At 47.4% G+C, this 25,732-nt stretch overlaps 1 protein-coding gene and 1 long non-coding RNA gene across 7 annotated transcripts in view; one reads left to right on the top strand and one right to left on the bottom strand.

Annotated features, from left to right (window-relative positions):
- MAPK9 (mitogen-activated protein kinase 9) overlaps positions 1–22,032 on the bottom strand; it is a 62,633-nt gene extending 40,601 nt beyond the window's left edge. For 4 of the 6 annotated variants that reach the window (XM_037992666.2, XM_037992662.2, XM_037992665.2 and 1 more), the window contains exons 1-2: positions 21,800–22,032; positions 10,028–10,195 (exon numbers count right to left, since the gene is read on the bottom strand). In XM_037992666.2, the coding sequence (XP_037848594.2) occupies positions 10,028–10,149 (122 nt within the window). In that variant the 5' untranslated portion in view covers positions 10,150–10,195; positions 21,800–22,032. Of the gene's footprint in view, positions 1–9,371; positions 9,613–10,027; positions 10,196–21,799 lie in introns of those variants that run through there. The other 2 variants (XM_037992664.2, XM_037992663.2) reach the window with 2 other exon arrangements.
- A 102-nt stretch (positions 22,033–22,134) lies between these two features.
- LOC103245204 (uncharacterized) lies at positions 22,135–25,490 on the top strand. Its single transcript, XR_005238558.2, has 3 exons — positions 22,135–23,331; positions 24,659–24,777; positions 25,273–25,490. It is a non-coding gene; the product is annotated as an uncharacterized lncRNA (long non-coding RNA).
- Positions 25,491–25,732: the final 242 nt, after the last annotated feature.

The following is a 25,732-nucleotide window of genomic DNA, read 5'->3' as shown; positions in this document are numbered from 1 at the left end:
GAGTGGGCATAAGCTTCCCCACTTGTAGCTCCAGCTCCACGAGGAACTCCCTTCAATTATTCCTGGTTTTGGTTACTGTGGTCACTCAAAGAATACATTTTTATCACTCTCTCTTCATTTATCCGCTTTAGAAATGACCTACCTACTCCCCATTATGAAAACTGAGTAGTTAACCACTTCCCTGAAATCCCCAACACCTCCTATTTTTCTCTCTTCTGCTTTTCGGGTTTTCCCTGGTTACGTCTTTAAGTAACATCTCTGATCTTCGTGCCTCTTCAACTTCGAAGGGAACGTCTTGACTTCTGCATATGTAAAATGAGACTACTCCATCCCTTTCTCCTCCATTTATCATAACTGTGTCTTCTGTATTTCTTCTTTAGGATGTGTCTAGAAGTTGAAAATCAATACATGGAGTGTGCGTGTGTGTACACATGTAAATGTCACGAACGGCCAGAGCTGGGATTGCATTTCAGTTTCTAAAGATCACATGGCTCTTGCTGCCACTCATAAGACGGTGAGACTGTTTCCGGGGTCGAGAAAGGATTCTCTTTTCTTATATTTCATCAACTGCTCAAACATCATTCCTTTTTGTTTGTTTTATAATTAGGCCATGATTTTTTCTAGTTTTTCTCACACATTTCTAATAAATAATAATTGGATGATTTTATTATATTACTAGATTGTTAGATTAGTTTTTACTAATACAAAATGCCAGTTTTAGCCTATCACTGGTACTTCCTAGCTTCTTACACTACCTGCTGTTTGGCATCTACTCCACATTCTTTGCAGACTCTTCTTGGAGCTTCCTTAAGGCCTGCCACACAGCCACCATCCTGGGATTTCTTTTTAGTCCCCACTGCTTCTTGTATTACGCTCCTGGGTTGCCTCTCTTGCTGGAGTACATCCTCAAGGAATTTTTTCCTCAGAAAAGGTGCATGGAAGATAGATGGTACTGCTCTGCCCTCACCCTTGACTGATAGTACGTTTTCTGAGTTTAAAATCAATTTTCTGTGAGAACTTTGAAGGCACCGTCCCACTGATTTCCGCACTGAGCGCTGCGGTGAGAAGGCTATGCCTGATACTGTACTGATTCCTGTGCTGCTTTTTCTGTTTCCCAGCTCAGTGATTTATCAGTCATGTTCTCTCTGTATCCCAAAAGCCTCTCTCAAAATTATCCCAACTAATTACTGTCCCTCCTGTCCACCAGTGATAACTGCTTCTGACATGCACAATAATCACTTTCTTGCTTTTACCAGCGAAAACATGCACCCTGGAGCGCTCAGTTTATTTTTGCCTGTTTTTTGAAATCTTCTGTGCCTGACTTATTTGGCTCAATATTACAAGACTCATCCATTGTTGCCGTACGTAGCTATAACGCATTCCATCATTGCTGTAAGACTCCTTTGTATAACGATATCACATTACATTGAGGTATTTCAGTTGTTTTTAGTCTTCAATGAATTACAAAACACACGGTCATCAATATTCCCGTCCACAGCTCTGGGTCCCCTATGCATGTGTTTCTGATGAGTAGACAACTAAGCGTGGGAACGTGTCCGTTGTATTTCAGTAGATAATGTCAGACTCTTTGCCAAGGCGGTTCTACACATTTGTAGAGCTGCCAGCAGTGCGTGAGGGGTCACGTCTGAGAACTGCCTCGGGTGGTTCCACAACCTTACCAGCACCTGGTATCACCAACAGCTTAGTTTCTAACCATTCTGCGAGTGTGGAATGGTATTTCATCGCGGCTTTAAATTGCACTGTCCTGATGCATAATAACATTGAACGCTTTTTCCTGTTCACAGATTATCTGGGTATCCTCCTGTGACAATCTGCTGACTATCTGTCTGTCTATCTTTACAATCATCTTCACTGTTGTTCTTTACATATTCTGAACGAGAGATTTTTTTCAGTCATATATCGTCTCACATGTATGCTTATCTTTTCAGTTTCTTGATCTCAGTTTTCTTAAACAACATTTCTTAATTTTAATACAAATTTAACCAATCTTCTATGATAAATTTTTGTTTGTTTGTTTTTTGAGATGGAGTCTCGCTCTGTCACCCAGGCTGCGGTGGAGTGGCGCGATCTCAGCTCACTGCAAGCTCTGCCTGCCAGGTTCAAACAATTCTCCTGCCTCAGCCTCCCAAATAGCTGGAACTACAGGCGTGCGCCACCACGCCCGGCTAACTTTTCTATTTTTAGTAGAGACAGGGTTTCACCATGCTGGCCAGGCTGGTCTCAAACTCCTGACCTCATGATCTGCCCGCCTCGGCCTCCCAAAGTGCTGGGATTACAGGTATGAGCCACCATGCCTGGCCTGATTTTTTTTTTTTTTTAAATAGAGATAGGGGTTTCATTATGCTGGCCAGGCTGGTCTTGAACTCCTGGCCTCAAGCAATCCTCCCACCTTGGCCTCCCAAAGTGCTGGGATTACAGGCGTGAGCCAGCACATCCAGCAGACAAACGTTTTTAGGTTGTGTTTAAAGGAGCCCTTCCCTGCTCCAAAGACCATGAAGAAATCCTCCTATATGACCTTCAAATAGCTTCACTGGTTTGCCTTAGACATTTACAGCAATTCAGCTGAGGTTGATTTTTGTATATAATATGAGGTTGGGGTCAAATTTCACTTTTTTCCATATGAATATTCCTATGTCCACTTATGTAAAAGACCATCCTTTCCTCATTGCTCTACAAGGCCACCACTGCCATAAGTCAGAAGCCCACCCAGGCATGATTCTGTTTCAAGGTTAGTCCACTGTTTCTCCTCGCGCCGTCTTGAGCACCAGTTTTCTAGTAAGTCCTCACATCTGGCAGAGGGAGTGTTCCTCCCTTCTTCTTAATGGGTGTCTTGACCATTCTAGGGTTTTTATTTTTACATATAAATTTTAAAATCAGTTTGTTCATTTCTTTGTTTTTTAAGACTATTGAGATTTGACTGCAATCACTCTAGACAAGTCTGAAAATTGACCTTTATGGTATTAAATATTCTAACTCATGAAAATCAGATTTCCCACCACTATTTCAGTTTTACTTCTTCTAATTTTTTTTAGCTTTTTGTAAACAAGTCTTTCATATTGTTAGACTTTTCCCCCAGATACGATAATTTAAAAGTTTTTATCCTATTTTAAATGGTATCCTTTTCAAATTCTCATTTTCTGTATGCTGCTAGTATATAAATATGCAATTTGGGAGGGGGAGGGGTACATATATTGACCCTGCATCTTGCAAAGGGACTAAACATACTCACTAATTTAACAAAAGGCAGATTATCCAGGTGGGCCTGTTCTTATCACGAGAGCCCTTTAGAGGCAGAGTTTCCTCTGGTTCGTAGAAAGAGTAGGAAAGTCAGGGAGATGTGAGTCTGGGAAGGGCTGGGCATGCCACTGCTGCCTTTAAGATGGAGGAGGTCACTTGAGAAGGAAAACAGGCAACCTCCAGGAGCAGAGAGGGGTGCCTGACTGAGAGAGATCGGGAGCCTGGGAACCACAGACCTAAAGCTGTGAGGAACCAGACTCTGCCAACAGCCTGAACGAGCTTGGAAGCAGACTCCCTTCCAGAGCCTCCACCTGTGAGCCGAGCCCAGCCCCGTCGAAATCTGGACTTCAGCTTTGTGAGACGCTGGGCAGAGAACCCAGGCAAACCCACCCAGGTTTCTGACTACAGAACTGTGAGACAATCAACAGTGTTGTTTTAAACAACTAAGTTTGTGTTAACGTGTTATGTAGCAACAGAAAACTAACAACTTCTCTCTTTTGTGCTCTTCTGCCATTTTTGCCTCTGCAGCTTTCATTCTGGGTATTTTTTGCTGACCCATCCTCCAGGTCACTAAATCTCTCTTCAGTTATATCTAGTATGCTGTTAAACACATTAAATTCATACTTCAATTACTATAGTGTTTACTTCTAGAATTTTGATTTATTCCTCTTAAAAAAAGTTTTCATTTCTCCACCAAAACTTTTAAGCCTGCATTTATCACCTTGAACATAACATCATAGCTATTTAAAAATGTGGATCTAATAATGCCAATATCTCTTATGGATCTGTTTCTTTTGTCCATTGTTTCTGCAGGATTTTACTCAGATTGTCATATCTCCTTGTGTGCCTAGACTGGGCCTTGCACTTGTAAAACTGTCTGCTATCTAGAAGTAAGTTTATCTAATATGATGCTGTCTTCCTACACAAATAATTTAAATTTATTTCTACTAGGTACCTGGGTGCACTAGCACTTTTTGTTTACCTCCATATAAGTTCAGCAAATGAGACGATAATCTGAAGCTGAGTGGTGGTGCCTATTAAGGGCCAACCTCTGAGTTACCTTGACTTCTAGGAAGCAGCCTTTTATTGGTCCCAATACAACGCAAAAGAAGTTCGCTGTGCAACGTTAGAGGCCCTGGACTCTAATCTCCTAGCCACAAGGCAGTCCAAAACACTCTCTCAGCAGCCCCGTCCAGAATTTTCAAAGGCCCCCAAGGGAAAGACAGCCCTACATGCTGAAGCTCCCCTCACTAGGCTTCTGTGTTCCCCAGATCCTGACCTAGTAACTCCTCACTGACTTCCTCTCTAGGGGCAAATGCTGAGCATGGGGGAGAGTGGGAATGTTGGGAGAAAACTGGCACAGTTGTTTCATAGGCACACTTTTAATTAACAGCCCGAGTTTTAGCCGCTCATTTCATTCTTTTCCTTGATTGTCATCTCTATGCCCACAGCCCCTGTGGAGTTTTACTATAGGTAGATTCTCTTCCTTAACGCAAATACTTCAGCTACTTATTCTCACTTTATCTGCTGTTTTATCTGTATCACAAGATTCAAGCTACTTTCTATATTTCATCAATTTGTTAAAACTCTCTTCCACTCATTACTGCCCTCTTATCTTTGTACAGGTGTTTGGGCCACCATCTTAAATGAGAAGTTCCAAACCACTCATTTTACAGGTGAAATATTAGGGCCCATAAAGAAACTGATCTGCCCTGGTCATAAAGAACTCTTGCTGTGAGGAAGAGAGCAGGACTCAACTCATCCCCCGAATCACAGCCATCCTAGCCCTCATCCCATATGTCTCCTTTATCACAGAAATTTTGTTGTGAACATTGTTATGTTTTTATGTATTTATATTAATAGAAAATAAGGCCAGGCACGGTGGCTCACGCCTGTAATCCCAGCACTTTGGGAGGCCGAGGCGGGTGGATCACGAGGTCAGGAGATTGAGACCATCCTGGCTAACACGGTGAAACCCTGTCTCTACTAAAAACACAAAAAACTAGCCAGGCGAGGTGGCGGCACCTGTAGTCCCAGCTACTCAGGAGGCTGAGGCAGGAGAATGACGGGAACCCGGGAGGCGGAGCTTGCAGTGAGCCGAGATCGCGCCACCGCACTCCAGCCTGGGCGACCGAGCAAGACTCCGTCTCAAAAGAAAAAAAAAAAGAAAAAAAAGAAAAGAAAACCATGTTAAGAACAGGCCAGTGGCCGGGCGCGGTGGCTGAAGCCTGTAATCCCAGCACTTTGGGAGGCCGAGACGGGCGGATCATGAGGTCAGGAGATCGAGACCATCCTGGCTAACACGGTGAAACACCGTCTCTACTAAAAATACAAAACTCTAGCCAGGCGAGGCGGCGGGCGCCTGTAGTCCCAGCTACTCGGGAGGCTGAGGCAGGAGAATGGCATAAACCCGGGAGGCGGAGGCGACAGCCTGGGCGACAGAGCGAGACTCCGTCTCAAAAAAAAAAAAAAAAAAAGAACAGGCCAGTACTCATGTTTGTACAGAACTTGAGGAAACAAAAAGGAATACACTATACCAATTATTTCACGTTAAGGCTGTAACTGTCGCTCCTAAGTACTGCCAGACTTAATATTAAACACTTTTTTAAAGGTTAAACATTTCATGGAATGGTTTCATAAAACAAATAATCTTTACTATTTTGGCCAAACAAATTGAGATTTTTGAAGGAGAAAGAAAAACTGAATATATGTATGAAAGAAACGTATACACATCTTCCCCACTAGAGCTTCGAAATCTTACGATTACTTAATTGTACTATAACACAGTTGATATTTATGAATACTTCAAAATTACATTTTAAAACTTATTTTAGGCCAGGCACAGTGGCTCACGCCTGCAATCCCAGCATTTTGGGAGGCCAAAGTGGGTGGATCACAAGGTCAAGAGATCGAGACCATCCTGGCCAACGTGGTAAAACCCCGTCTCTACTAAAATACAAAAAATTAGCCAGGTGTGGCCGCGGGCGCCTGTCGTCCCAGCTACTCGGGAGGCTGAGGCAGGAGAAACACTTAAACCCGGGAGGTAGAGACTGCAGTGAGCCGAGATCATGCCACTGCACTCCAGCCTGGTGACAGAGCAAGACTCCGTCTCAAAATAAAATAAAATAAACTTATTTTCAACTGTAAAAACTTATTTCCTAATAAATTTTACTAACATTTTTAAAAGAACGAAAACAAAGAAATAAATCAAAGACAACTATAAAAACAATTCAAAATGAGGAACCAGAATATTTTCTTCTGGTTCCAGTTCTTCCATTTAATTCTGTACAGGTCACAGGCCCTACCTGCACTTTGGTTTACCTGCACACCTGCCCTTCATAAAGCTCTAATTTAAATAGAAGATTAGCTACTTGCATAAACCATACACTGCTGCTATTGTATTTTATTTCTCAAAAATGTAAAAATACACATGCTCGTGAATCAGTTTCCTATTGCTATTGTAACAAATAACCACAAATTTACTGCTTTAAAGCAACACAAATTTACTATCTTACAGTTCTGGAGGTCAGAAGTCCAAAATGCATCTTATGCGTCAAGAGGCAAGCAGGGCTGCGTGGTTCCTTCTGCAGGCTCGGGGGGGCCTCTGCTCCCCGCCTCTCTCGGCTGGTGGGAGACGTCCTGTACTGCTCAGCTGTGACCCCACATCACTCCAAACTTGGCTGTCATCACATCTCTGACTATGACCCTCCTGTCTCCCTTTTGTAAGAAGGACCCACCCAGCTAAACCTGGAATAACTCTCCCATCTCAAGACCATTAATTTAATCACACCTGCTAAATTCCTTTTGCCATGTAAAGAAACATACAAATTCCAGATATTAGGATGTGGACAGCTCAGGCCGGGCCATTATTCTGCAGGCTACACCCCCAAAGAATCACTGACAGATGATTTTCAAGTACAATAGTGACAAAAGGAAGTTTCAGATCATCAGTTAACTATATAGTGCCAATATTTTAATATGAAATATGATAGAAAATCCAATTCCTCTTGTCAAAGTGTCAGCTAATCTACTGTTGAGCTTATTTTAGGAAAAGCTTTTTTTTCTTTTTTGAAACGGGAATGTGCTATAACTAGTTATTTCCCAATTCTACTTGGTGCCTCAGAGCCTGGTGAAGAATAGAGAGAAAAGAGAAAGGGGGAAAGGAAGCTAAAATCACTTACAAAGTGTTTACTTTCCCTATTAGAACATAAGATAGAAGGACACCATAAAACACAAAGCCAGTCATAGTTATAAAAATTGAAACTGTTCTTGAATATAACAATTGTCTTATAGAGATAAATACAATTAACTAAAAATTATTTCATAGATGTTTAGTGAATATTTGTTCATTATTGCTAAGACTCTAAACAGAGGTTGGGTCAGAGGACTTGTCCTGTCAAAGTATCAGTGGTTCAAAGTCTTCAACAAGTCTCTCCATGGCACAGGCAATCAGGTCCCAAAGGCCCACAGCTTATTTTGGTCCCCGGCCTCCCACTAACACTCTGTGAGATGGGAGAAGCAAGTGAGCCTTCCCAGTCCTTCGTTTCACCACCAGTGAGGGTTATGGTAGAGCTCATGGTGATTGTATACCATATACTATTCACACTACTACCAACCTTCAAAAGCAAGTGAATGACATGCCAGCTGGGATAAATGAAGCACATATTTAAAACAGCTACCTGTAGATCGGGTGCAGTGGCTCACGCCTGTAATCGCTGCACTTTGCGAGGCCGAGGCGGGTGGATCACAAGGTCAAGAGATCGAGACCATCCTGGCCAACATGGTGAAATACTGTCTCTACTAAAAATACAAAACTTAGCTGGGTGTGGTGGCACGCACCTGCGGTCCCAGTTACCAGGAGGCTGAGGCAGAAGAACTGCATGAACCTGGGAGGCGGAGGTTGCAGTGAACCAAGATTGCACCACTGCACTCCAGCCTGGTGACAAAGCAAGACTTTGTCTCAAAAAAAAAAAAAAAAAAAAAAAAAAAAAATATATATATATATATATATAAAATAAATAAATAAATAAATAAAACAGCTACCTGTCTATAGCCACAAACAACTCCCCAAGACCTCTGATATTTCTCCCTTCTTGCTCCCTCTCTCCTTTTTCTCTCTCTCTCACGTGCACACATCAAATTATCTGTCAAATTATCATCTAATTCCAAATAGGAGATGGATTATAAATCAAAAGAATGTTTTGTTGTTTACAACTTTCCACTACCATCAAAGTTTCCTAATTTGAACCATCATCCACTGACTTTAAAACTTCTTTTTTTTTTTTGAGATGGAGTCTCGCTCTGTCCCCCAGGCTGGAGTGCAGTGGCGCGATCTTGGCTCACTACAACCTCTGCCTCCCAGGTTCAAATGATTTTCCTGCTTCAGCCTCCCGAGTGGCTAGGACTACAGGTATGCGCCACCACACCTGGCTAATTTCTATATTTTTAGTAGAGATGGGGTTTCACCATGTTGGCCAGGATGGTCTCAATCTCTTGACCTTGTAATCTGCCCACCTTGGCATCCCAAAGCACTGGGATTACAGGCGTGAGCCACTGCGCCCGGCCAACTTTAAAACTTCTTCTGGCACGCCAGATTTAAGTGCCAAAACAGTTTGTGTCATTGGGAAGTTAGGATCACCATTACTTTAGATGCAAGCTGGGCATTCCTTCCAAACAGTCCCTTCTCCCACCTTAGTTTCTCAAAGAAGCTCTGGACTGCGATTTCGTCTTAGCTCCCAGGGCTTGCAGCTGCCAGGGCTGAAAAAACAACTGTTTCCCTGATCATAGGTCTCTACAACAGAGGATCAGTTAAAAATCATTGATAAAGATTCTCCAAACCCAACATCTCTACAAGTAAATGTAAACACCCCTACTAGACCATCCAAAAGAGTTTTCTTCTATCTCAAATCCCCTCTGTCTACTAGCTGTAAACATTAGATGTTTAACTTCATCAGTTTCTTTAGGCGCAAAGGTGATCCTATTTTCACTGACCCCAAAAAAAAAAAAAAAAAAGGAAAGAAAAAAAAAGAAAAAGTTCTGCCCAGAAAAATACAGGGTAAAAAGTGTGGGAAGTGCTGATAACTGCAGTCTAGAAAACATGTGAAGAGCTTTACCTTGAGCTGGCCCGTGACGCCGCGGCGGCTGACCGTCTTACCATGCAAGAGACTAATGTTCAGGGTCAGACTAACGATTCTGATGTTCTGGGCTGGACACACAGTTGAAGTGAGACACCAAGGAAGAGACGGCCAGCCCAACCCCTCACACAGCATCCCTTCCTGGTTAATCCATGGAGTGACAATGACACTGACTGGCCTCATCCTGCCAATGAATGGCAAGGCACTGCAATGATGGCGCCTAGAAATGAATAGGAGTGATTGGGAATAAAAGGGGGAGGGGGGGAAAAGGTGGCCATGATGAAGAAATGAATAAAACTCCAAATTTCTGTTACAACTCACTGCCATACCTATTACTCTGATACCACGATGACAGGAGAAATGAAAAAAAAAAAAAAAAAAAGAAAAAAGAAACAAACAAAAAAGAAAACTTGCTACTTATTTAAATTCCTGCAGCGTTCTAAGAATATGGGTTTGTACCCTACAGCCTGACTACACAGAACTAGAGCAAGCAGTTGATTCAATTTAGCTCAGAAACCTATAACACAGTTTTGTTTTTTTTCTTTATCATCAATGTTTCTAAATTCTGACACTTTAGTTTTACTTTTTATTACAGCAAAAACTCAATCCACGCTATTAAAACAGACCATACCTACCAAACAATCCCTTGGGCCCCAGAGCCAATTGGTTTCAGCTGCTGGTAACGTTTTAGGACAGTGAAGGTTGAGTCTGCCACTTGCACGCTGTGAAACTGACTGTCACGTTTACTGTCGCTCATGATGTAGTGTCATGCGGTGTTCCGAGGGCTGGCAACTTTCAGGTTCCTTCAAAGAAAAACAGAAGGAACACGCATTCTTACCGAAAGTACACACACAGCTCACTTACAGTGTTCGGAACTTACTGGTATACAAGACAATGTGGCTGTAAGTTGATAAAGTCAATTTGACCAAGTTCTGAACTTGAGCAAGACACGAAAACATGCAGACATTTTAGGGGCACCAGGACCATTATGAAAGGAAGGAATGTTGAGGTCCAGCAAGAGCACACTTTAGGGGGTTGGACTAGAGAATAAGCACCATTGGAGAAAGAATCTGTGCATTCCTGCTGGCTATGAAAACACGATATCACTCTATGCTTCTCATCAGCTTGCCCGCTGCGGAACCATTTACTCCTAGCTGTCTCAACCAGGGACGGGGCATTGCTTCAAAAAGATCACTTCTAGAATGCCTAGAGAGAAGACGACGGACCAGTCTTCTGCTCAGCATATAGATTCTGGTGGAAACGATGAACCAAAAAGCGAGAGTCATATGCCAAAGTGACAGGCTGCTAGAGGCCCGGTGGCATCCGTGTGCTGTGTGTGCCCAAGCATGTGCTCCTGCCTCAGGAGGTGGGTGGGTCCCAGAGCCGGCATCAGCTGGCACAGCCCCAGAGTCCCACATCACCACCAGGCTTCAGGGTAGGTATCTGTATATGAAGAACTCTGCTGTGACCTGTAGTCCATAATAGCAACACTATGAGGTTGATTCACTACGTCTGAGTGTAGCCCAGCAGGCCCAGAAAGCAGCTATTCTGTGGCTGAGGCACAGGCTGAGATTCCTGCTCTGCAGGAGGCTGGATAATTTTATACAGAAAATAAGCAAACAGAAATCGGCAAGTGGTTCCGAGGCTCTTGTCTGGTTACGCTTATTTAAAAGTCAGCGAGCTATTTATTTTAGTCTTTTAAAACTAGATAGCCAACAATAAAATCACATGGGTAGACATTCTATACTGTTTAAGACTACAGAATTTAAGTTTTATTCTGCAGCTCCGTCAATTCCCTTGCCTTTATGTTCTAGTATCTAATATTTAACGTCAACCCAATGAGATTTTTGTGGTGATGATTTGTATTTCCACACAATGATATCTAGGATTTTCCTTAAACATGGAAATAAATGCATTAATAACAAGTCTAAATAAAGCACTGAGTCAAACTAATTAATTTCTCCAAGTGACTACTGCCCCACGGTCTTCTCCCCATCCTCCGGGTGGTGGCTGCAGTGAGGCTGCCACTCTGACCACTCCTGCCAAGGTGTGTTAGCCAGCCAGGGAGTGACTCCAGGGACGCCACAGCGCTTTAGATGCTGGACAAACAGGTGCTCATACAACCCGCACAGCAAGAGTGTCAGTTCCGGGTTACCTGGGAGCAGTCTAGGACTGAGTGAGCTGAAACACCTGCCTAGGCCACACTGCTGTGAGAAGGGGACTCGGGAGCTCCCCACTGTGCCCTAAGCTGTAGGAGGTGCGAGGCAGGTCTGTCTTGCTCATGGCATCTCACACTCCAAGGACAGGAGGACAGGAAGCTGGTCTTTGGGGCAGCATGGGCATTCAATAAACCTTTGTTGATCTGATTCCCCACAACGCTGCTCCATCTTACTGACATCTACAGGAAGATCCTTTTCTAAAGATTAGCTTATTTACAGTTTGCGAGAGGCTGAAACAATTCCACTCAACATTTAGGGGGTGCCTTTATGCACGAAAGTGGTAAGTATCACAAGAGATATGCCGTAGTCAGCTAGCAACCAGTCTTGAAGCAGCACAAACTGCACTATTTGGGGGAGAAGTGTGAGCAATGAGTCCATTATCTATATTACACGTGACAATGCAGTAAGGGCCATATGCAAAATGTAAACAAAATCAAAAGGCAAAAGAGATCCTACCCACTGGCAGGGGTGCAGAACACAAGGATGGCTTCATGGAGGAGGCGGCATCCGCCCTTAGACTCTTTTGCCAGAGATGGACAGTAGAGGCACAGAGCTCAAACTGACTGTGTCCCAACACAGCGACTGCTCAGCTTGGCTAGCAAGGGTACAAGTGCAAAGGATTAGAGACAACTCAGCAAAAAGGCAGGCACCCACTACCACCTGCTTTATCGGGGGTGGCCGTTCCTCTGCTATGCTGCAAACACACCAGTGACACAGTTACTTCCAAGCGTATACTGAGCACCCACTGTGGATGGTGAGGTACCATGCCAGGACACGTGGCCTGCCCTCAGTGAGCACACACTCAGGAAGAGGCCCTGCACACCAAGGGTCCTAAACCCAGTAGGGTGAACAAGATTTAGGGGAATGGGAGGAGAAGCAGCAGAGGTGGAGGCACATTCAGAATGTGACAAGTCACTAGGGTCTGGGTAGAGGGCAAGTGAAGCTGGAGACAGAAAAGGAGGCCAAATCACTATGGGCCCCAGAAGCCACGCAGAGCCATCTGGCCTCAGTCCTGAGGGCTGTGGAAGCTGTCAAAGCATCAGAGGTGCGGCACAGGGCTGAGGTGCTTGGGGATCCATTCCTCCCTTCCTCACTTTCATAAGAGAAGCCTCCCCCTTCCTGCTAGATAAATGGCTGCCCAAATAGAGACGACGGCTGGCAGCTTTCCCAGTAGCCAGGTATGGCCAGATGACCAAGTTCTGACTAATAAGATGTGGGTAGAAGTGATGTATGCAACTTCCAGATCACTTTTATTATTTTTCTTTATAGAAAGCTGCTTGCCCTCCAATCTGTCTTTCTTCCTTGCTGCTGCCTATCAGCTGTCACAGACCCAGAGACAGAAGTCACATGCTGTAGATAGAAAGCTGCCCACCAGCTGGATTCCTCAACAACCTCATGGCACAGAGCCAGCCGCCATGCAGGACCCCTGCCCACACTGGCACTGACAGATCAATCTCAGCCCTGCTGACCAACCTGGAACTCTCCCTGCTACAACTGCTTTCAACCTATACTTGGACTATGACAATGTTAGGTTAACTTCTTTAAATTTGGGGAGTATATTCAATCGTATTAGGTTTTAGGATTATAATTCCATCTCAAGATTTAAAATAGTCCGGGCATAGTGGCTCACGCCTGTAATCCCAGCACTTTGGGAGGCCAAGGTGCGGGGAATCACTTGAGGTCAGGAGTTTGAGACCAGCCTGGCCAACATGGTGAAACCCTATCTCTACTAAAAATACAAAAATTAGCCGGGTGTGGTAGTGTGTGCCTGTAATCCCAGCTACTTGGGAGGCTGAGGCAGGAAAATCGTTTGAACCGGGAAGCGGAGGTTGCAGTGAGCCGAGATCGTGCCACTGCAGTCCAGCCTGGGCCACAGCGAGACTCCATCTCAAAAACAAACAAACAAAAAGATTTAAAATAGGCCGGGCGCGGTGGCTCACGCCTGTAATCCCAGCACTTTGGGAGGCCGAGGCGGGCGGATCACAAGGTCAGGAGATCGAGACCATGGTGAAACCCCGTCTCTACTAAAAAATAGAAAAAAATTAGCCGGGCGCAGTGGCGGGCGCCTGTAGTCCCAGCTACTCGGGAGGCTGAGGTAGGAGAATGGCGTGAACCCGGGAGGCGGAGCTTGCAGTGAGCCGAGATTGCGCCACTGCACTCCAGCCTGGGCGACAGAGCGAGACTCCGTCTCAAAAAAAAAAAAAAAAAAAAAAAAAGATTTAAAGTAATTATAAAATTAAAACAAGGTGCCCTTATTGGGCAGGAGAAAAAAGTCGCCTAAGTGAGAACCTGTTAAAGCCACCTTCTCTGTCAAGCGTGGGCTTTGTGAGAGCAAAAGAACCTCAAGGCCACCAGAGAAAGCATGTAATTCAGCTATTCATGAGTCAACTCTATTGAGACGATATTTCAACAAAAGGCTCAGAGAACAGTTTTACAGATTGGGAAGTGCGAGAAATCTTCATGCAACCACATCAGCAATACAGCCAGCCCTGCCTTCGCTGCTCCACTTCCCACCCCAGCAGGTGCCGGCTCCTCCCCCGGCTCCCAGTCTGTGCTGCCACTGTCCGTCCAGCATGGGGCTCCCTCCTTGCCACTTGTGCACCCAGCAGCGCCCGCCAGGCTGCACTGTCACAGCCTTTGTAGGGTCTGCCTCCTTCCCAGGCTATGAGCACCTCCAAACTGGGAGGGAATGCTACAAGGAGGCTTCCAGGAGGAGGCAAGACCTGAGCTCAGGTTTGTTCACAGTATCGACCAACGCATGAGGAAACAATGCATGAGGCACTTTCACACACATCAGTGAGAGCTGTGAAGTGGCAAAACATTTTTTTGGATAGAATAGAGATAATAGCTAGTAAAAGTTACATGCACATCCTAAACTGGCAAATACAATTCTCTAAGTGTATCTGACAAATATGTGTACAAGCATCCAAACATATTTGTGCAAGGATGTTTGTAACACTTCTTGTAACAGGCAAAAAACTAGAAGTAATCTAAAATGTACACTGTGCATGGACTGAATAAATTACGGCACTAAAGTACAAGAAGGCCATTCAACAGAATGCAAGGACTTTAGGTATCAATGTGGAAAGATGTCTAAGATACAGAAAGGAAACACAGCAAGTTGAAGAAGAGAACACGATGCCCAGCTACGTAAACACACACACACGTGCACATACACACGCACATACACAATGCTAGCAAGTAGAGAAATAGCGAGAAATGAGAAACTTTCTTCCCATCATAACTTTCTATTCTGTTTTTCAAATGTACATATTTCACATTTAAAAACTGAGTAAACAAAAAATGTTAAATGAAAAGCTGCAGAATGATCACTGAACACTTGTACGGAAGATGGGCTTGAGGCAGGTAAGGCTAGAGGCGTGAGAGTGGGCCTGGCTCTGAGATACACATTTATAAACACCCTTATAACAACTAGTGAGGGGCATATTACTATCCCCACTCTGCAAATGAGGAAACTGAGGCTTAGAGGCAATAAGGAAGTTGTCCAAATTCTCAGCATGGCCCAGATTTGAATTTAGGTGTGTTTCACCACAATATTCAAGTTCCTCCCAAAGCACCATTCTGACATCCCTTTAGAAAGTGAAGCTATTTGCACGCAGGCTGGCCAGGACCGGAACACAGTCCTGCACACTTCATCCTGCTGACTTCCCCTACCAAAACACTTTTTCCTCTAACGATGACAACGATTCAGTGATCCAGACTCAGGCGAACCTTGAATCACACTAAAGCTTCAGAATACCCAGGACATGCGATATTTAAATCAACTGACTACTGTGATTAAAAACAGATTCTCACAATCACCCTCAATGCTTGCTGCCGCCGTTTTTTTCATTAAATTGTTCTGTTTTCCAGCTGGACACGATGGCTCATACTTGTAATCCCAGCACTGTGGGAGGCCGAAGGTGGGAGGAGGATTGCTTAGGCCCAAGAGTTCCAGACCAGCCTGGGCAACATGGTGAGGCTTCATCTCTATGTTAAATAATAATAAGAATAATAGTAAAAATTTGGCCGGGCGCGGTGGCTCATGCCTGTAATCCCAGCACTTTGGGAGGCCAAAGCGGGCAGATCATGAGGTCAGGAGATCAAGAACATCCTGGCTAACACGGTGAAACCCTGTTTCTACTAAAAAATTACAAAAAATTAGCCAGGTATGGTGGCGGGCGCCTGTAGTCCCAGCTACTCGGGAGGCTGAGGCAGGAGAATGGCATGAACCCGGGAGGCGGAGCTTGCAGTGAGCCGAGATCGCGCCACTGCACTCCAGCCTGGGTGACAGAGAGACTCCCGTCTCAAAAAAAAAAAAAAAAAAAAAAGAAAGTAAAAATTTAAAAAGTTCTTCTATTTTCCTACTGTAATTCTTTTGAAGAATAGCTTGGTAGAACAACTCAACCGTTCTTTGATAATCGAGAATCTTGCAGCTCTCAGGGCCATCCTCTGTAGTTCTTAAGCCACAGTACATGCCACAATACAGAACAACCAGCATTTGGTTATCACCTCACCCACTGTTGGATCCACAGGACCCTGCAAGGATCCCGGTCACCAGCCCCACTTCCAGGCACCCAGGCCTGCCTATTTGCCCCTCTCTATCCCCCACTCCCAGAGCTCTGGGTAACAGCTTCTCATGGCTCCTTGGACCAGCGACAGCAGCAGCATTCTCCCAGACGCCATTCCCGTGACCTCCAAACCACTGCACACATGCCACTTTAGACAGAGAAGTCACTCCACGTGAGAATATGCACACAAATGTTCACAGCAGCTTTATTTTTAATAGCTAAACTAGAAACAACCCAAATGTCCTTCAATGGGTACACGGGTAAACTAACTGCTGTCCACCCGTGCCACGGAACACCACTCGGCAACTGCTGAAACACACCACAACTCGGGTGGATCTCGAGGGCAGTATATTCTGTGAAAAAAGCCAACCTCAAAAGTCACACGCTGTCTAACTCCATGAATATAACACTCCTGAAAAGACAAAAGTCTAGAGATGGAGACTAGATTAGCACTTGCCAGCAGTCATGAATGCTGGGGAAAAGGGTGCTGTGGCTGTAAGGGAGTGGCACAGGGAGATATTCGGGATGATGACATAGTTTTGAATCTTGATTGTGGTGGTGGTTATATGAATTTTCACATGTGATAAAAAATGACAATGAACTCTATACACATTGTTCCAATGCCAAATTCCTTGGTTTGGATATTTTACTATAGTTATGAAGATACATAACCATTGGAGAAAGCTGCATGAAGGGTACTGGGACCTCTCTGTGCCATTTGTGCAACTTCTTGTGAATCTATAATTATTTCAAATTATGGAGATGGAAAAAGAGATTCGTTGAAAATATGCAGTGATCATGCCATACCATTTGAACTCCTTCAACAGTGACTGACCGCCTTGAGAATAAGACTCAGTTCCCTAGCACGGCATGGGAGATGGCAGTCCTCTGGCCCAGTCCTGAGCAATATCAAACCACCTGCGATCAGCAGACACACCCAGCTACTGCACACCTGCAGGCCTCTGCCTAAGCTGTTCCATCTGCTTGAAATGGCGTCCCTCTCCTTTCTGACCTCCTGGTCAACCTTCATCCTCCTTCAAACACTAGTTCAAGCACCTGCTTCTCTTACATGTTTCCTCCTCCAGCCTTTCCCTTCAAACCGTGCTGGGCATGCCCCCATTGTTGCCACCCTCGCTGTATTCACTTTAGACTGCATTGCGAGTCTACTTATACTTCTACTCTGTAAGGGCAGAAAATGTGTCTGATTTATTTCTCAATCTTCTACTGATTACACAGTGGGTGCCCAGTAAATGTTAAAGACAAAGCTAAACGGGAGAATACATGTGGTAGGGCAGCTGGGAGCAGTGGTTCAGATCAGGACTTTGAGTCAGACTCCCAGTGGGTCTGCTGCTTATCTGGGTGATGTGCAGAAGCGATCGGGCTCATCTGTAAAACAGACGGGCAGAGAGCCTCAGGTTACCTCTAGATAAGAAGTGCAGAGCCCACTTAGGACGGCATCTTGATGGAGGAATGCACCCTAAATCTGACCAAGCCTTGTCTAGATCCAATCACTAACTAACAGAGATTACAGAGAAACACATTAAATTACACTGCAGAGATGCAATCAATCAAATACCAACTGTGGAAATGCTACAGAACAACTTGATTGCTTCAACAAATAAACTACCAAGAAAACAAAGAAATAGGAGGGGGATCTATGGATGAAGAGAAACTTAAAAGACGTATCAACCAATCAACAATATATGGTCCTTACCTTCAAACTATTAAGGAAACTTAAAATTCATGGGGCAGCTGGAAATTTGAAGATTGACTAGTTATTTGATGATATGAAGGAAGTATTACTTTTTCACCTTTAAAAGAGTCAGGACCTTTAGAGACCCACCGCAGTGTGCTGGATAACTACCGCAGACCTACCGAGCACCCTGAGGTTGTGCCCGTCTGTGTAACTACCGCATACCTACCGAGCACCCTGAGGTTGTGCCCGTCTCTGTTAACTACCGCATACCTACCGAGCACCCTGAGGTTGTGCCCATCTGTATAACTACCGTATACCTACCGAGCACCCTGAGGTTGTGCCCGTCTGTTTTACAGATGAGCCCGATCGCTTCTGCACATCACCCAGATAAGCAGCAGACCCACTGGGAGTCTGACTCAAAGTCCTGATCTGAACCACTGCTCCGAGCTACCCTACCACATGTATTCTCCCGTTCAGCTTTGTCTTTACCAAACATTTCCTGGGCACCCACTGTGTAATTAGTATCCTGAAAAATAATGAATGAAATGACATGATATTTAGGAATTCCTTGAAAATAATTATGGGTGGTAAGTGTGTAAGAGGATAACATTAGAGATGAAACAAGATTGGTCAGGAGTTAATAACTGTTAAAGCAGGACGCTATTCTGTTTAGTTTGTATATGTTTGAAAGTTCCCACAATAAAAGTTAAAATTAAAAAAATGATGTTGAAACCGGATCATACAATCAAGTACAAAATATCAGGAATTAATTATTCTGAAGGAAAATTATGTAAAAATGGCACCTTCCTAACCAAGTGTGAGGTATAACTACTGTATGTATGTAGACCAAAAATAGTTGCCCTATTGGCAAATCAATAGTCTTAAGAAGAAAAAAAATCTGGTCTCTGTTTTATGTCTCATGAAAACTGGTCTAGTCACTATTAACTGGTTTGTCTGGTCCTTTTCTTTATCCAGAAAATTAAGAATATTTTATCTTAGACACATTCAAGAATCCCCTCTAATGTTTATTCAGGGGACCAAATAAACAGATTTTAGTCTGTGAACAAATTAAAGTCCTGGCACCCTGAAAATTAAATTACCAGGAAAATCAAAGCTGTCCAGAGAAGTCTATGCAAAAATAGTATTGTTTTTAACTCTGCAGGATCCTTTTGAAGAAAAATTTAAAAGTTAAATCAAGGAAATCATTAAATAGATTGGTGGTCATTCTTCCAGAACAAGTTAAAAGCCAAAAGAGAATACTCAGAGCTGAGGGACTCAGGAAAGAATCCTTATCTGGGGAGTGATCTGGGTTCGGATTCCACTCACCAGCTGCTTGCTAAGAAGCAGACTACTCAAACTCCTCAGCTTCTGTTTCCACAGGTCCGTTTCCACAGGGCTCCAGTTACAATCAAATGAGTATCTGGGCTGGCACCTGGGCAAACAGGGCCTGACTCTCCTGGCCTTAGGCTACCTTTCCTGCTCTCCTCACAGCTCCTCCCTCCCACACAGCCACTCCTGGAGGATGACAATCTGCAACCAAGCTGAATGAATCTGTATTTGGCTTGGCTCACAGCATTTAAAAAAAAAAAATTAATTAGCTATTGCCAACATTTAAAAATGTGGAGTGCTGCCTTCTTTTTTAGAGACAGGGTCTTGCTCTGTCACCCAGGCTGGAGCACAGTGGTGCAATCATAGCTTACTGCAGGCTCGAAATCCTGGGCTCATGGGATCCTTCCACCTCAGACTCCCAAGTAGCTAGGCCTACAGGTGGATGCCACCACACCTAGCAAATTTTCAAAAATTTTTTGTAGAAACAGGGATCTCGGCCGGGCGCGGTGGCTCAAGCCTGTAATCCCAGCACTTTGGGAGGCCGAGACGGGCGGATCACGAGGTCAGGAGATCGAGGCCATCCTGGCTAACACGGTGAAACCCCGTCTCTACTAAAAAGTACAAAAAACTAGCCGGGCAAGGTGGCGGCGCCTGTAGTCCCAGCTACTTGGGAGGCTGAGGCAGGAGAATGGCGTAAACCCGGGAGGCGGAGCTTGCGGTGAGCAGAGATCTGGCCACTGCACTCCAGCCTGGGTGACAGAGCCAGACTCCGTCTCAAAAAAAAAAAAAAAGAAACAGGGATCTCGCTGTCGCCCAGACTGGTCTTGAACTCCTGGCCTGAAGTGATCCTCCCACGTCAGCCTCCCAAAGTATCTGAGATTACAGGCGTGAGCCATGGCACCAGTCAAATTCCACCTTCTTCTAGAAAACTGCTGGGTAAGGTTCCAGTTCTTCAGAGTCCCCACGACTCTGTGCCCTTACACCTGGCCCTCCAGATTGATTCTCAACTCCACAGTGGGCTATGGTCCTTACCTGGCCCTGCTCCTTCACACCTCTGCTTCTCCCTGCCTAGCAAATTTTTCATCACCCTCAAGGCCCCCCAGCATCACCTGTCACCTCCTCCACATTTCCATGGCATAGCCCCTCCACGACAGCAAGGGTTGTACAGCCCTGGAACTAAGTGTCTGCATGCCTGCCTTCTCTACTGGGCTCCTGGGCTCTCTTCGGAAAGGGACCCTGTTGCTATCTGCCTTGTGTCCCTAGGGCCTAGCAGAAAGCATGACCTAGATAATGCAGAATTCAGTAAATGTCTCCTGCACGTGTGGGAGAAAGCTAGAGCTAAACCATTATAAAAATGTGAGACTTTACATCACAGCTTGTTCCAACGGTTAGCAATTAAAGGGGTCAAGGACACCAAAATGTTTCACAAAATAGAACAAGCTTCCATCTGCTTACAAGTTTCACACGTTAATCAGAAGTCACTAAATTAACAGATAAAGCAGAGACAACAGGGAGACTGGGCCATTTCTTTGATCATTCATTCATTCATTGAGCTGATACTACTGAATACTTACTGTGTGCTTTCTAAGTACTGGGGATAAAGCAGTGGACAAATCAGACAGCTACCTGTTTTCACAAAGTTACATCCTAGTCGGGGAGACAGAAAATAAACAGGCAAATAAATAGAATCGTTTCAAACCAGGTAAGAGCTAGGAAGGAAATTTTTAAAATAATGAAATAGCATGACTAAGGGAAGAAAGAGGGTGGTCGAGGAGGGCCTCACCCAAACCGAGACATCTGGCCAGAGGAAGGAACAGAAAGAGCTACTTGTGCCAAGATCACGGAGACAACTCCAAAGACGAGGAAACAGCGAATGCAAAGGTCCTGGGGCAAATGCGGGCTGGCATGTCCAAGGCGGGCGATCTGAGTGCAATGGGGCAGCAGTCTTCTGGGAGAGGGGTGTGGTGGTAAGGGATGTGGGCTGGGTCCCCTCTGGCACTGCTGGACACTGAGTGTGCAATGACAAGGCAAGGGAGGCGTGCGTGGGGAGGCGGGAGGCTGGGCGGATGAGGAGGGGGTTCCTACACCACTCACACCAGCAAGGGCCAGCACCCTGCCCAATCTTCCACAAATGTACACCGGTGTCCTGCCCAGGCGTCTGCACACAGTCACACAGCCTGACAACAACCCTGTCCAGAAGAGGCATTTCCCCACCTTCCTGAAGGCAAAACCGCGGCAGAGCGAGGGTCAGTGCCTTGGTCAAGGTCGCGGGGACGCGACCCCGGGCCCCTGGGCACCCGGCGCAGGAGTGCAGCTGTTCGCCCCACCTCCGGGAGGGATGGCGCCCGCAGACCCCACGGGCAGGTCGGCCGGGCCAGGCCGGTGAGCAGGCCCGCAGCCCGGTGCTGCTGACAGCCGGGCGGAAGGGGGCGCCTGCGGCATCCCCGAGCACAGGGGCGACGGCTGCAGCTGCCAGGGCTCCGCAGCCCCCGGCCCACCCCGAAACCCCGGCCGCGCGGTTCCCCCGCCGCCCCTCCCCGCGGGCCCGGCCCGAGCAGCCGCCGCCAGGCCTAGCCCGCCCGCCGGGCTCACCTCGCCTCCCCGCCGCCGCGCCACGGGGAGAGGGCGGGCGGGCGGACTGGCGGCGCTGCGTGCTAGTCACTCCTGCCTCCGCGGCCCCGGCTCCGCCGCCGGCCCGCCCCGCTCCGCTCCGCCCCGCCGCCGCCGCCGCCGCCGCAGTGGGTGTGAGGGGCGCCGGGGCGCTGCGACCCTTCCGGTCCCGCTCCCTTCTCCGCCGCTGCCGCCGCCGCCGCGGCGCCCGGTCTGACAGACCCTCGGGCCGACCAATCAGCGCGCGGAGAGCGGAGTAGGCGCGGCCAATGGCGCCTGGGGGGCGGGCCGCTGGAGGGTGGCGCGGGCGGGGCCGGGGGCCGGGTCGGGCGCCCGAGGTCCTGGGCCGGGGTTCGGTGGGTTCGACGCCCCCGGGCCTTTCAGTGGCGTCGGCCGACCGGCCTTGGCGCTCGGGTGCGCGCAGTGCACGCGGTGAGCTGGAGACGCAGGCACTGTGCGTCCCACCAGCTGAGCCCGCTGTCCGCGCGAGGGGCCCGCAGCTCGGGGGAGAGGGTGGCCCGGAGGACCGGGAACCGGGCTGGAGGCGCGCGGGGCTCACACCGCGGGGTCCGCGGGAAGCCGGGCGTCGCCTACAGGTGCAGGCTCGTGGCGGCGAGGAGGCCGCCCGTTTCGGGGAGAGCCCGGGGCGATCGCGGGGAGAGGCCGGCCTGGCGTCCGGGAGCCCGGCGTGCTAGGGCTCGGGAGGCGGGGCGGGCCTTGTACTCGGTTGCTCGCTGCGGCGCCGCAGGAACGGGTCTGTGGGGGTGTGGGTGAGGCCAGAAGTCGGGTTGAAGAAGGGGAGGAGGTGCGAAGAGATGGCCGTGTGTTACCCGATGGTTACCCGATGGGTCGGTGACGCAGGAGGGGAGTGCGCTTGGTGGCGGGGTGACTTAGTTGACAACATTTAAAAATTGGGAGCTGCGGCAGGGCGCGGTGGCTCACGCCTGTAATCCCAGCACTTTGGGAGGTCGAGGCGGGTGGACCACCTGAGGTCAGGAGTTCGAGACCAGCCTGGCTAACCAGGTGAAATCTGTCCCTATTAAAAATACAAAACAATTAGCTGGGCGTGGTTGCGGGCGCCTGTAATCCCAGCTACTCGGGAGGCTGAGGTAGGAGAATCACTTGAACCCGGGAGGCGGAGGTTGCAGTGAGCCGAGATTGCGCCATTGCACTCCAGCCTGGGCGACAGAGTGAGACTCTGTCTCAGAAAAAAAAAATTTAAAAAGGGAGGTGCTCAGTCAAGTCTCTGAGAGGAGTGGGTGGCGGGGCGAGGAGTCCCTTGCTCAGGGCCCCCTAGGGACTGGGACCCATTGACTCTGAGTTGCTTTTGAGGCTGCATCAGGTACCAGCGGCCTGGGGGTCGTACAGGATGGGAGAGGCCGGGACTTGGGATGTTGCCAGATCTACGTTAAAAAGTGAAGCAGGAAGCGGGGCACCGAGGCTGGGCACATGGGGAAAACCACGGAGAGCCGGACTTTGGGGACTGGAAGAGTGGGAACAGTGGTTGACAAATGGTGAGTGTGGGGCAGAACAGCAGTAACACAATACCAGTATCCACGGAGTGGCCAGGGCCAGAGTTGGGAGAAGGAACAGGACTCTGCAGATGGGGAGGGCAAGGGGCTGGGTGGTGTGAAGGGTGGTTGCAGGATTTGGGGAGGGCAGCTAGCCTGTGACCCAGGTTCCAAGGGCACTGAGGGCTGGGCCAGGCCGCTTGGAGGCACCAGAGCCTCAGAGGAGGGGTGGGGTAGAGGAACGGATCCAGCATGGTGTCCTCCTTGGCCACCAGAGGGAGTTTGCTAAATCTGAGCATGGCTCATCGCTGCTTGAAATTCTACCTCGCAGGCCGGGCGCGGTGGCTCACGCCTGTAATCCCAGCACTTTGGGAGGCTGAGGCGGGCGGATCACAAGGTCAGGAGATCGAGACCATGGTGAAACCCCGTCTCTACTAAAAAATAGAAAAAACTTAGCCGGGCGCAGTGGCAGGCGCCTGTAGTCCCAGCTACTTGGGAGGCTGAGGTAGGAGAATGGCGTGAACCCGGGAGGCGGAGCTTGCAGTGAGCCGAGATTGCGCCACTGCACCCCAGCCTGGGGCACAGAGCGAGACTCCGCCTCAAAAAAAAAAAAAAAAAAAAAAAAAATTCTACCTCGCAGTGTGGCCTGCATTGAGGAGGGCCCACACCTGTCCTTACCTCAGACTCACCTGCCACCTGCCTCAGGTGCATGAGAGAAAACAGGAAACCAGAAATTGCCAGGATCAAGGACCATGGGAAAAGAGTAAAAGCCTAGCTGTCAGAGCTGAGGTTCCACCAAGGAGCACCGATGGGTGCTTCTCCTCATTAGGAAGGCCGCGCGGTGGCTCACACCTGTAATCCCAGCACTTTGGGACGCCGAGGGGGGGATAGATCACCTGAGGTCAAGAGTTCGAGACCAGCCTGGCCAACATGGTGAAACATCATCTTTACTAGAAATACAAAAATTAGCTGGGTGTGATGGTGGGTGCCTGTAATTCCAGCTATTCAGGAGGCCAAGGCAGGAGAATAACTTGAACCCAGGAGGCAGAGGTTGCAGTGAGCCGAGATTGCTCCACGGCACTCCAGCCTGGGCAACAGAGCAAAAACTCTGTCTCAAAAACAAAACAAACAAACTAAAAAAAAAAACAAAACAGGGGGACACCAATTCCCAGCACTGCAGGCCTAACTTCATAGCACTCACATCATGTCAAGTGAGTAACCAAAAATCAGTGTACATGTGTACACACCTATACATATCTCACACTAAGTTTTCTGTAAGGGTTCTTTTTATTCCAGAGACACTGCTTTTTTTCTGGTTTATGAAATACAGTGAACATGTATGGACACAAAGCTGAGGTGACAGGATGGGGATGGGGCCTTGGAACAGCACCAAGAATCCTGGTTGAACCCTCCAAGTGAAAAGATCCTGCCACAACATATGTGAACCAGGTAGGACACGTGAGCATGTCTCACCTGATCTGGTCTGTGGTGGCGAGAAGCAATTGAGGGAGGCCTCCTGGGCGGGAGGAAGCTGTTGCTGAGGCTGCCCAGCAGGATATGTTAGGCCTGCGACTTAGGCAGAAAGGGCACTCAGGCCCAAATGTTCAGACATGAGGACCTGCTTCCTGTGTTCAGGGAGCCGCAAGTCACCTGCTCTTAGGGAAAGGTGAGGGGACTGGAGAGTTCTGAGGACCTTGAGGTAGATTGGCACTGCCAGGCATGTGGGCTGGCTTTAGCTCACTGATATGCCTTATTTAGCCCAGAGAGGTTTTCTTTTTTTAATTGATTAGTTGATTTAAGAAACATTTAAAAATTAGGAGGTGCTATTTTGAATATTTATCCTCTGTGAAACTCATGTTCATACGTAATCTCCAGTGTGGCAGCACTGAGAGGTGGGGCTTCTGAGGGTGGTTGGGATTAATCTAATGGATTCATGGATTAAAGGGTTATCACCGAGTGGGACTGGTGGCTCCTTTAGAAGAGGAAGGAAGAGCGGAGCTGGCACGTGAGCATGCTCAGCCCCCTGGCCGTGTGACACCTGGACCATCCTCAGGACTCTGCAGAGTCCCCACCAGCAAGAAGGTCGTCATCAGATGCAGCCACTGAACCTTGGACCTCTCAGCCCCCAGGGCTATAACAAATACATTCTTTTTTAAAGTCAATTACCCAGTTTCAGGTATTCTGTTGTAAGCAACAGAAACAGACTAAGACAAGAGCACGGCAGGGTGGAGGAGCTAGGGGTGCCTGGGGCATCGGGGACTTGTCCGGAGACCAGCTGTATGTGCAGCCACAGTGCCTACAGGTTCCTGTGGTCCTGATATCCCCCACCCTTGACTGGCCTGGATTCCAATCCGACTCATTTGTCAGCTGTGCTCCTCTGGGCAAGGGATTCACTTCTGCCTGC

Source organism: Chlorocebus sabaeus, chromosome 23 (assembly GCF_047675955.1).
Source record: "Chlorocebus sabaeus isolate Y175 chromosome 23, mChlSab1.0.hap1, whole genome shotgun sequence".
NCBI lineage: Eukaryota > Metazoa > Chordata > Mammalia > Primates > Cercopithecidae > Chlorocebus > Chlorocebus sabaeus.
This window is presented reverse-complemented; position numbering and strand designations above follow the sequence as displayed.